At 37.4% G+C, this 13064-nt stretch overlaps 1 protein-coding gene across 12 annotated transcripts in view; it reads right to left on the bottom strand.

Annotated features, from left to right (window-relative positions):
* Positions 1-13064, bottom strand: part of CHD9 (chromodomain helicase DNA binding protein 9) — a 101917-nt gene that overhangs the window by 33157 nt on the left and 55696 nt on the right. For all 12 annotated transcript variants that reach the window (XR_008236755.1, XM_052797767.1, XM_052797766.1 and 9 more), the window contains 8 exons: positions 11160-11306; positions 9888-9956; positions 9744-9799; positions 8193-8310; positions 7581-7667; positions 6022-6159; positions 3695-3816; positions 804-1047 (listed from right to left, as the gene is read on the bottom strand). Coding sequence is in view for 11 of the 12 variants with exons in the window: in XM_052797767.1 (XP_052653727.1) it covers positions 804-1047; positions 3695-3816; positions 6022-6159; positions 7581-7667; positions 8193-8310; positions 9744-9799; positions 9888-9956; positions 11160-11306 (981 nt within the window). In the remaining variant the exon portion in view is untranslated. The remainder of the gene's footprint in view (positions 1-803; positions 1048-3694; positions 3817-6021; positions 6160-7580; positions 7668-8192; positions 8311-9743; positions 9800-9887; positions 9957-11159; positions 11307-13064) is intronic.

Raw genomic sequence — 13064 nt, 5'->3', positions numbered from 1 at the left:
TAACGGGAAAAACCCTCCCACCAATCAATCAAAATATATGACCGTAATACATTTATCACTCATACAGTAAGTAATAAAAATATCACCTGAGAACTAAATGAACACTTTTTATCCAGCTTACTCTACTCCATTGGCCTGACAATGAGAATATGTAAGGCCTTCAATAAGGCAGTATACGATAACTCACTAGAGAAACCAGATGTCAGTTTAGTATTTAGCACTGCTTTAAAGTTTTCAGCCTTACCAATTTTATAGAAATACCATGATAGTTTAAAAAAATTGTTTATTTATGCAGAATATATAGAAAAGGCAAAAAACCCCCTTGAAAAATACTCAGATTTCAAAGTTTTTTTATGTAATTTAATTTGAAGTATTTCAGACAGAAAAGCAAACTGTACACAAAGCTCGTTTATACTACAAAAAGGAAATCAACAGCTACATGAAAGTAACATAGAGCTTAATTGGCTGTATTTCCGTTCTCACTGCTCTTCAAATTCAGGACCCAACTGCAACCATCTGTGCACACTTTAATCTCCACATGAGTATCAGCATCACTGCTATTCAATTGCAAAATTACTCAGCATACCGGAACAACATGCACCTTGCTGCAACCACTTTCACAAAATTTACTCAGTAAGCATACGTTAAAGATTCCAATATGTAAAAAGCTTAAAGAACACATCAAGGGATGTAAAATGACTTTCATTAAGACATACGTACAGATAATGGAAAGTATACTTTTCATTACTACTACCTGAAACAGGTTTGGGGTAAGTTATTGCATACAAGTGACATTACAATACCTGGGAGTCCCTGAAGTACATTTCATACTGCTGAATCATCTGCCTGCTGATCATGCTTCCATGATACACCACAACATTAAGGTCAGTCCATGTGCGAAATTCTCTTTCCCAGTTTGTTATAGTGGAAAGTGGAGCAATGATCAGAAAAGGCCCTCTTATACCAGCCAGGAGGATTTCATAGAGGAATGTAATAGACTGAATAGTTTTGCCAAGACCCATTTCATCCGCTAAAATGCAATTTCGCCTGAAAGTAAAATGTATTTATTTGTTATTAACATCAAAGACAGTACAGACACTAAAGCTGTTACTCAAATGGACAATTTATAAAAACCAAGCTCATCTTTACCAGTTTAAAGCAAGAGTCAAAATTGAGGTACTCTAAAAGATGCTTGCAAACATTCCCTGGTTATGGTGAAAGAATGAACTCAGTACACAAAACCACAAGCTTTCAATCATGTTTAGCACTGGCAAAACCTGAGAATGGAATGTTCTATGCAGTTCTCCTAGAAAAAATTGCAGAAGTATTCTTTTGGGACGACGTCTGCCCTAATTAAAGGCATTCAAATTAATCAGATTTCCTACATGTACACTCACCTTGACAAAACTGCTAGAAATTAATGAAGATTCCCTAAAAGTCACAGATGGAAAGTATCCCAGCTATACTCACATAAAAGGAGTGCATTACAGCATCACTGACAAAATTCCCCTCGTTTCTAAAACTGAGACAAATGCATATAACCAGATTACTACATAAAGTACCACTAGGTGCTCACCCTCAGCCATACATTCCAGCCCTTCACTGTTTGCACAGACGCTCACACTGCTGTGTAGTGCTTGACTGAGAATTAAAACAAAATTTTCTTTTGCAGATCATGAAACTGTATGGTAAAAATGGTATGCTCGCTGACATACTTTCCATTTACAAGAAGGGTCGGAGGGAGGATCCAGGGAACTACGGGCCTGTCAGCCTGACCTCAGTACCGGGGAAGATTATGGAACGGTTTGTCTTGAGAGCACTCATATGGCAAGTCCAGGACAAGCAGGGGATCGGGCCTGGTCAGCATGGGTTTACGAAAGGCAGGTCCTGCTTGACCAACCTGATCTCCTTCTATGACCAGGTGACACACCTAGTGGATGAGGAAAAAGCTGTCGATGTTATCTACCTTGACTTCAGCAAGGCCTCTTTGACACCGTCTCTCATGGCATACTCCTTGAGAAGCTGGCGTCTCGTGGCTTGGACAAGTGTACCCTTCGCTGGGTGAAAAACTGGCTGGATGGACGAGCCCAGAGGGTTGTGGTGAATGGGGTGAAATCCAGTTGGTGGTGGGTCACAAGTGACGTTCCCCAGGGCTTGGTGTTGGGCCTGGTTCTGTTTAATATCTTTATCAATGATTTGGATGAGGGGATCGAGTGCACCCTCAGCAAATTTGCAGACGATAACAAGTTGGGAGGCAGGGTCGATCTGCTTGAGGGTAGGAAGGCTCTACAGAGGGATGGGGACAGGCTAGATCAATGGGCCGAGGCCAATTGTATGAAGTTCAACAAGGCCAAGTGCTGGCTCCTGCAACTCGGTCACAGCAACCCCACGCAGCGCTACAGGCTGGGGGAAGAGTGGCTGGAAAGCTGCCCGGCAGAGAAAGACCTGGGGGTGCTGGTTGACAGACGGCTGAATATGAGCCAGCAGTGTGCCCAGGTGGCCAAGAAGGCCAACGGCATCCTGGCCTGTATCAGAAATAGTGTGGCCAGCAGGAACAGGGAGGTGGTTGTTCCCCTGTATTCGGCACTGGTGAGGCCGCATCTCGAGTACTGTGTTCAGTTTTGGGCCCCTTGCTACAGGAAAGACATTGAGGTGCTGCAGCGTGTCCAGAGAAGGGCAACCAAGCTGGTGAGGGGCCTGGAGCACAAGTCTTATGAAGAGCGGCTGAGGGAGCTGGGGCTGTTTAGTCTAGAGAAGAGGAGGCTGAGGGGAGACCTTATCGCTCTCTACAACTACCTGAAGGGCGGCTGTATTGAGGTGGGTGTTGGTCTCTTCTGTCAGGTGGCTGGAGATAGGACGAGAGGAAATGGCCTCAATTTGCGGCAAGGGAGATTTAGGTTGGATATTAGGAAAAATTTCTTTACTGAGAGGGTTGTCAGACACTGGAATAGGCTGCCCAGGGAAGTGGTTGAGTCACCATCCCTGGAGGTATTCAAAAAGCACGTAGACAAGGTACTCCAGAATATGGTTTAGCGGGCATGGATGATGGTTGGACTCGATCTTGAAGGTCTTTTCCAACCCAAATGATTCTATGATTCTATAATCGCTATAAAGGACAGGCAACTGATATTTTGGAAATAAAGCGAGCAAGAAGACTCATGAATAGAAATCCAACTTAGATACAGAGAAAATACATCATTCTGGAAAAAAGTCTTTAAAGTGATTATATTCTCATTAATACAACACAGCATTAATGCTCAAAAGTTAACTTTAGCTTACAATATAGAAAACAACTATCTACTAGCCTTATTTTTGAAGAGATGTAACTTTATCTGAAATACTTATTAATTCTAGAAATCATGTTGAAAGATGCAAGTGTTTCCCAGTTGTTCCAAAAATCCTGAAAGCTTGTTCTTTGGTGGAAGCTGCTTTTTGTTTTAGTTTACTCATAGCCGTTGAAAATTTATTTTCAATTAGGTTAGTTTTATTCTTTTGAGATTTGCTTTTTGCTATTCTTGTTGATAAAAACATACTTGTACACCCAAAGAAAGATAAATTTTTTTTCCAGTTACACCCTTTTAGCTATAAGCACAGAAGTTAAGATGAACTTAGTTAAAACAGTATTTATCCCCAGTAACAGTGATTCACTCCACATGGTTTAAAATTTACATTAAAAAATATTCCATGCATATACCTATTGTACCAGTTGAACAGGAGCCAGTTAAGTCCTTCCAGTTGATATTCCCTGAGCTGATTGCCATTTTTATATTCCCTGGACTGTTCTATCTTCTTCCAGGAGTTTGGAGGCGGTCGGTCCTTTGAAGGAAATATTAATACACGTGCAAGTTGGTACATGCTTTATTTTTCCAAAACATTTTAACCTATTTCCCGAGCTTAACAATTCAGAATCAGAATGTAACTATTCAACCTTAAAACTGGGAAGGTGTCATGGTTAACATTACTTACTAATTACTAGTCTGCAGAAACCTGAAATTTGTAGTTGTTTGTCTATATAAATTAATACTTTAAAAATTAATTTAAAACTATATTATAATAATATCAAGTAACTGATTTCCAAAACTAAGCATACAAATAGCTTGGCACTGGTAATTTGAAACAGTAATTCATTCATATGAGAAACTTCAAGAACATACGAAGTTTCACTTTGGAAGCTCTAAGAACAGCTGTCCTACAACCAGAGTCAACTGAGTATTTGGGTCTACCAAAATCCCCACAGTCTAAGTAACTCTGGATGCTGATGCTACCCTCCTGAAGCAGTTTGGGCAATCTGCATTGAGTTACTGTCATCTTGCCCATTCCTTTCAGCACTTCCCCTTGTCACTGCTGATCACTCGATCTCACAGTTAGCCAATTCAGGCAGCCAACACCAGGAATACAGAAAAAGTAGATTTGTGAGTGGTTTAGTTCCCTGAATCAATTCCTCCAAGGGATCAGACAAAAGACAATATGAGCATATGCAGGATCATGATTCAAAGGACATGACAAAACAGATGGTAAGAGTATCAAGGTATACTGTCTTAACGTCCCTAGCAAGCTAAAGGAAGGCTGACAGGCTACGTATAAATATATATACATATACATATATACACACACACACTAGTTCACAAGCCTGGAGACTCAACAGGCTGGCCATTAGCTTAGCAGGCAACTTAACAGAGAAATCATGAAGTTCTTTATATTAGGTAGGATTCCAGCAGAAAGCACTCTCTTCAGATAGCTTCTGCATCCCAAAATGAACAAACTCACACAATCAAGCAAAACAGTTTTAGTAAGAGCTTTTCTGATCAGCTGTACCACGCCCCCCCCCCACCCCTTTTCTCAGTATTTATAAAAGCTTGAGTTCACTCTAGACTCATGTGGCCTTATCTGGCAGCTCTGAATTTTAAATTTGAATTTCATATCTCTTTATTGCCAATGCCAGCATCACCTGACACCAGGTCTCTGAGCAGCAGTAGCTGTCCCTCCCCAGCCGCTGTGTCTTCCTCCCCTCACCCACAAGCAACCATCTGTCCACTCCCCCACACCAGAAGCAGCCATGCTCCTGCTCCCAGAGCTGCAAGTCAGCAAATACTTTCTTGTAGCTGCTGGAGCCTGGAACAAAAACCACTTGTTGCTGATGCTAAGATGACTGTCAGTTGTACAGTTGTGCTTTAATCACCATCTTCTCACAAAGCCAAATACCGTAACAGAGGTATAAAAGCCCTTCTTCCCACATGCCAAAATGGCAGGATTTTAAATAAATATAAGAAAAATGAACTAAATATAATATGAAGACGCTAATCGTGACTACTGTCATTATCTGTAGATGGAAAAACCACTAAAATAAAATCCAAAGCCTACAAATTCAAACACTATGCATATTCAGTTATGTAAAATACTTAAGTTAGAACAAGTGTTGTACTACACCACGCAGGACACGTCTTACTCTGACAATGACATACAGGACTTTAAATAGAACTATTTTGTTTTCTCCTGCTCTATGAGACAGAAGATTGATAATTCAAAGATAAAACACATTTCCTTATTACACATGTTTTTCTTCCTTTCAGCAAGCCCTTTATGACAAGAAGAAAAATAAAAGCAGGAAGTAATTACAGAATCTGTTTGACAGATCTCGTTTGCCAATTTCCTTCAGTGTTGAAGCACAAGACTTAGCTCTGTTCTCTATAAAAGGATGTTTATACTTTATTCTGCTTTCTCCTCATCTTAATGTTGTTTAGATTCTGTGATAGCCAGTTTCAATGTGTTGCTCCTCGCTCAGAAAGTTATAGCACTTCATATTTTTTCCTAAACAACTTTTTTTTTTTTAAACAGAGTAACAATTTAGGAAAGAATATTTATCTATGCCTACCTGAAAATATTATTATTCCTAGGTAACAAGGCACACAGATCCTTTACGCAGAAAGTCAATAAGCCTTATGTTTTAACATAAAAATTTGGAGTTGGGAAAAATCAAATCCAATTTGCCAAGACAGACAAGTAAATCAAGTATAATTTTACCAATCTCCTTGAGTCAGGCCTGGAAGCTTGCAATTGTTCAAATTCTTCTATTTTTGCTTGATCTACATCTTCTTTCAGCTCCCACGTACTGTCTTCATATGGCAACGAACACCACTTTACTAAATAGTAAATAACAGGCTGCAGAAGAAAATTCTGAATGTTACCAGCTTTTAATTTAGCATACAGACTGTTAATATGCCTTACTATCTGAGTGGCTAGCTTACATGACAGCTGGAAACAAAAGCAGATTTCTGATACTTTTAAAAATGTTCAGTGCAGATTCTTGTTATCTACCTACTTATCCTTGGCTTCTCATACTCTGCCACTTGTTACAGAATTTTGGAGTACTTTTCAGTCCACTTACCCACAAGTAAATCTTAAGTCTAAGGAAAGATAAATTACTACATTTGTGATGTTTGTGGAAATGGGGGCTGGGGGGAGTGGGGGAAGCGGAACTAACTACAGAGGTGCTACCCAGAACATCTCCTCCACTCTCCAAATCACGCTACCTAAGCCTAAAACAAAGAGCTTGAGAAAGTTCCTTGAACAGAGGTCTTCTCAACAAAATAGAAAGCTCTACAGGTCTGCTGGGTGACATACATAAAAATTTAGGAAAAGTCTCAGAAGATGGAACCAAAGCAGATTATTTTATTTAGATTCAGTAAATAAGTATTTAAAAACCAAATAAAAAGTCATTTTCAAGAAGTTAGAGAAAAATCTTATGACAACACATTCTTTCTACAAGTATAATAATGACAATTCTGCTGCACACATTGAAAAGTAATTTTAACCCTCAACCCTGCTTTAGGAAGATCAATGCAGAAATCACTGCATAAAAGTCTGCTCGTTTTGCTATCCAGGAGAACAGAACAAGTATCATAGCTATTCCAGTAGCCTTAATCAACAACTTTATCAGTATTTGTTCTCTGCTTGCCTCAGGCTCTTCCTGAATTTTGGCAATTTATTTGCTTGATTTGCTTTTCTGTTTTCTTTTTTTATTTTCTAATCTCATGGTTTTGTTATTTTCTAATCTCATGTTTTTGTTCTGTAATAGCTTTCGAGAAGAGATACTTAAGTTAAAAAAAGAGTTTTGGTAAGTACAGAGGGTCAGGTCCACTGGTGGCTATCAAAACACCTCTCAATCACTGGTTGCCTGAAGCCTAGAGACAGAGTTAGAAAGGAAAAGGCAACCACCACTGTCCTGTCTTCTCATGCTTTTTTCAGCAGTGACTCCTTGTCACTATCAGAGACAGGACAGTACATGGGATCAGCCTTCTGTCAGAACTCACAAGGAATTATCAAACCTCACATTTATATCAGTAACTACCTAAGATTTGTCTATTATGACCTATTAATACTAATAAAAATATAAGCCACTGAACTCTGATTTCTATTTCAAAATACATGGCTAGCATAGAAATGACAAAACTGTCATGTCTCATTAAAAATATTATTGAGGCTTAAAATCATTAACGTGTTGCTCTGAAATCTGCTAAAATTATGATTATCAAACACTACTTGAAGGTGTACCTTCTTGACTTGCTTTAAGATATACTTACCTCACCAGTGTCCTTGTCTTCACAAAGAGATACTTCTAATACTCGGTCTACTTCAACATAGTCAGGATTAAAAGGTTCTTCTTCCATCTGCAATGCAAGATTAATAAAATCAACAGAGAGGCAAAAAAAGCTGGTATATGCTAAGACCTGGTCTCATTGTACACCAAATGAATTGGGCAGTTGGAAACTATTGAGGCTTTTGCACACACCTTGAAATCCACCCACCCCCCCTTTTTTTTTTTTGCAACTGGCACTGAAGAAGGATCTGACATTAGAATAGAAAATGCAGTTATTCAGGGATGAAGTGCTGTCTTGTGAAAGTCATATAGTAGAGAAACTAGCCATACTAACATAATCTTGCCCTCCTCACCACTTTTAAGTAGTTACCCAAACAATCCCAGTTTTAAACCATGCAAGTCAGGTTAGTTCAGTGACTCTAGAAGACTTGCTCTTAAAATTACTTTAAACAACCCACCCCCTGCTGCAACCAAAAACCCAACCCTGATGGCTAATTTTTACTTCTCAACATTCAGCTGCTCTATTTAAAAGCAAACTACTAATCACAAATTTACAAGGAAAAAAAGCTTATTTAATTGTATATTTCATACTCACATCTGCAAAAAAGTGAGCTCTTTGTGCTTGCCTTAGTTTGAATCGTTTTATTTTCTGCTGGATTCTTTTATCCTTTAAAAGCTGTTGTTCTGTGGCCCACTCACAGTGGAGATAAGAGCTAAAATTACGGAGATTAACATTAACATATTAGTGAAAGCAAAATCTTACTATCTATTTTTTATATGCAGTTAAAATAATGTATTTTATAAATCAGAATTTCACTTAAAAAGGAACATTTTATCATTTAAGACATAATTCACTGTAAAGAGCAAAGATATATTCCTCCAAACAATCATCTTAAAGCATCTAGTTAAGGCAGTGTTTTTGCGCTAGGATCCATAGAACTCTATGGATTCATAAATTTCTTTCATGTGTCCCAAGAAGAGAAAGGAGCATACTTGAAGTGAGCTTAAATAAATTAAGTTTAAAAACTGACACCTCTATCAGAAAGTACCCAGAGATATAAAGGACTTAATATATTGGATGCAGCTTTCTCATGTACTTCATGTGAACATCTCTTCACGGGTACTGCTGAGCTATATATCTGAGCCTATTAAAAGATCAGTGGGGAGCATCAGAGCCCATGGCAAAAAGGAACGTCATCAGATTGGGCTGGGACAGAAGCAAGAAGTAATGGAGTCAAAGGAAGGAGGAAGCATAAGCACCAGTACCTACACCATCTAACTGCAGTCCAAGTGAGCCATTCTGAAGTTAGATTGGTTTGACAGAAGTACATTTAATTCTTCCTCACACCCCCTTTTTAATATATTTTAATCACTTTTTAAGCTTTCTAAAGATATGCTAGAAATAAAGAGCTGTTGCTGGGTATTACTCATTCTGAGATGAAAAGACAGACTTTACCCTTTCAAAAACAAGAGCTAAATGGTCTCCAGAAACATGTGAATCCAGAGTCTCAAAAAAATTACATTTATTAGCAAGAATCTAATGAAATTACTTACATATGTAAAATTAAAAATGTGCTTGCATTTTTAACATCAAGAACTGAGTAGTGACAGGAAGACAGGTACGAAATTTAAAATACGAAAATATGGAAAAAAGTTCTTTTTCTTCTTAATTCTTTATTTCCTCCTTCTGATGTAAAATCATTTCTATCGCTAAGAGATTTTTTTCTTTTTAAAACAGTAAGACCGACTCCTACATCAACCTCTCCTAAATGTATGACACTGTAAATCTAATCCATGTTCACAAAACAGCTCTGATTTCAATTCAGGAAATTAAAATCAGCCTCAGGCATGTAGCCCCTACTGAATTTAATAAATATATCTTCTCTAAAAATTCTGTTCTTTTGGCAATAATGGCTGTCAGCTTATTGGTCAGTGCTGGTTTCACAATACTGATAATTTTAAATTCAATACTAACAACACAATGCAGATTCTTAGCAATTTTAAAATTAAATTTGTAAAGAAAAGTATCAAAAGATGACAAAATCTGGTTATAAATAATCTTCAAACAATACCAGACTTTAGTACATGAATATGGTACTTGTCATTTCAGTCAACTCCTCCAATGAAACAACTTTTTAATACTTACTAGTTCTTGTATTTTACAAAAAACTCTTCTGTTTCTACAGTCATCCCAGCAGATATCTAAGAAAGGAAATTCAGGAGAAATGTAAAACAATAGATACAAAACCCTTTTTCAAATAAGCAACTTTATCCCATGACAATCACTTACTTCTTTCTTTATTACCCTGGAGGATAAGATTTTGTCTACAATTGCTGCATCTTCTTCACTTGGATTTTCCTATAAATGCAGGAAAACAATGACATGAATTGCAGTAAATGCCCTCTCTTCAAACTGATCAGGCTTAAAACCTTCAAACACAAGTGGCTTGTTATGAGACCAACAATAAAGGCAAATTTGACCTCTACCAGTAGCATTCTCTTTAACAGTCTGGGAGTAAAATTTAAAATCCAGAGGAAACACATGCAAAAGTACAATAAGTCTGGCACTTCCAAAAGAGCATCAGATGCAATGCTCACCTGCCAAACACACTTATAGTGCAAGCAATCGTGATTCTGATGCTTTCCAGATACAGACTCACTATGAATGCCCTGTTGAGTTGATCTGATGCAGTGGGCACACCCAGAATTTCATTATACAGATATGGAGAAATAAGAACTCTGGCAGACAGGTTAAAAAGAATATTAATAAAACAAAACCAGCATGTGTCAAACTCAATTTAATAGGTTTACTCTGAACATAAGTAACAAACATGCTGTGGAATCGGGCAGACAAGGTCATGCCTGAGAATTCCAGCAGGGCTTAGGTGTGACACAGATACAGGATTACTTAGCCCTGCCAAGACTGAAACTGTGGTTCCAGAGATAAAGAGCCAGTCTTTAAAGGTTGCTTCCAATAAAAAGTCACCTTTCCTCTTGTCTGATTTGTTCCCAATCATACTATCTTTCTCCTTCCATTACCACTTTGGCACTCCTTCAAACATCTCATGAACACTTTTTTCCCTGTGTCTTTCCTGCCACTTCATTTACCTAGAAAGGCTCAACAGTTAAGTTTGAGTATCAGAAGTGGCAGAACTTAAACAGTGAACTGTAAACCTGAAGGGGAGGAAAAAAGGGACGAGTATCTTTTTTAAAAATACAGGTAAGCAGAGATCCCCACAGGCTCAATTAGTTTTATACTTCTGAAAGTCATGATAATATTACCACATATCTTTTTCATATGCCTACACAGCATAACACATTGAGATATACTATCCTTAGTCTTATCCTTAACTTCAGTTCAGTCAACGAACATTTATAATGGAAAAGAAAAAACAGTAATAAGCTATTTCTTCCAGTTGTCAAGATCTTAGCAAGATGTCACATTAAATAAACTACAGCTTAGTAATAATAATGTATTCCTTCCAAGTTATGAGCTTTATTCGCTGAACTACTTGAGATAAATGTAAAGTTCCCACTACAGACCAAGCCAGTTTTCACCTACCACAAACAACTGTAAAGGCTGTTCAGCAGGTAAAGGGGCAGAATTCTTTTTGATTTTTACAGAAACTTTAGCTTCTTCTTCTGATTGTTTTCCTTCTCCTTCTTCAGCATATTTTTTCCTTTTAACTTGACGATTTGATCTTCTCTTCTGCATGCAGGAGAATAGAGATTTTTACCAAAAATTTACTCTAACATCAACTGAAAGTTTTGAGACACTCTAAGCAGTACTTTAGCTGTATCTAAAACCAAAGGCCAACATTTCAGAGAAAACATCAAGCATGTGAATCACAGAAGGACAGAAGCAGCCATATACTATTTTCTATAAATTAATTTTTTTTTTCTGTTTCATATAAACATTTGATACTTTTATCTTTAGAGTTCAAAAGCAAACATGGAACAGTATTTTCAGCCTATGGGAACAAAGCTGATATTTAACAGATCTCTCATCATCATCAGTATTTCAACAGCAATTTCATAATGCAGTATAACAGCAGTATGTTACTGTGTGATTCAAGAATGTGAGTGAAAGACACAAAATACGCTGAAGTGTCTCTACTAAACAACAGTGCTATACAAAAAATTATGATTTTCATTAGATCGTATTGGTCAGATTGCTGATGAAGTCTGATTTGATGTCTAATAAAGTTGTCGCTTTGTTAATGTATTTGTTTTCTCCTCCACCTTAATCAAGCTTGTTTAACAGCAGTGTTTGTCTTGCTTTGCGGTTTATCTCTGTAATCTTCCACACTTGTTTCTGCAAGAGTCTGAGGACAAGTTCCATTTGGAGAAATAATGTTCAGTCTAAGAAAATAGTTCCTTCTCACTCACTGTTTAAGTTTCAAATACTTAATTATTAGGAGATTGCATATCCTTTCCATCCCTCAGTACCAATATATGACACACTGCATTATTCAATTTGTAAAATTAATTTTTAAATCCATTGGATAAATAATGATAGCAGACTCAAAGTACACAGAAAAGCATATTTTTGTTTAGGAAAATCCACTGCTGGTTGCAATACACTGTAGTAATCAGCTGGCAGAAGAACAAGTTATGAATAGAACAAAAACCAAAATCCTGTGGTCATACTGGCTTCTGCAGAGCAGATATTAAGTAACAGTAAGATTGCAGCACAGGAACTTTCTTCCTGTTAAATTCAGCCCTTGCTCTTGCTGGTATCTGGTAAAAGACCTAACTATATTTTAACAACTACATTATTTTTAGTAGAGTAGTAACACTACTTATACAATAAAAGTCAAAGAATGGGCATCACCATTCCTCTGGAGAAGCTGGGACAGTTCATATATGAAACTACTCAATCAGCTTTCCACAATAATGTAGCCAGATTAGCTATTCTTCAATAAAAAGTGAGTGTGTGCAGATGGGGTTTTAGCACAAAAAGAAACTTCAGATTTAAACAAACACACTGAAGTGACATAAAATGTCACAATATAGTTAAATCAACAATGGTTTGCTGACAGAAGTAGAATTTTTTTTTTTAAATGCCAGCTAATAGAAGCAATGCAAAATGATGTATGAACTAGGAAAAGAAGGATTAAGAACCAGGTTCAAGTTTTACTCATTAAGTACATGTTGAATTTTTCAAACCCTAAGGAGGCATTAACTAGCATTTTCAAGCCTTCTCACTATGTCTTTTCTTAAAGTATGAAGTGATTAACAAAACATCAACATACATATGCTGTCCAACATATTAATATATAGCCTGAGTTGTTTGAAAAAACCTTATTTCCCTGAGCTGAGAAGCATGGTCATAAACAAATGCTCTAAGGCACAAAATAAAGTAGTACCACACATTTTTCTAAGAAATAAATCCATGTATTTAAGGAAGACACTTACTGTGAAACTAAGCATACAAAATGAATTGGGGGGGGGGGGGGGGAAGAGA

Source organism: Harpia harpyja, chromosome 9, assembly GCF_026419915.1.
Source record: "Harpia harpyja isolate bHarHar1 chromosome 9, bHarHar1 primary haplotype, whole genome shotgun sequence".
Taxonomy (NCBI): domain Eukaryota; kingdom Metazoa; phylum Chordata; class Aves; order Accipitriformes; family Accipitridae; genus Harpia; species Harpia harpyja.
This window is presented reverse-complemented; position numbering and strand designations above follow the sequence as displayed.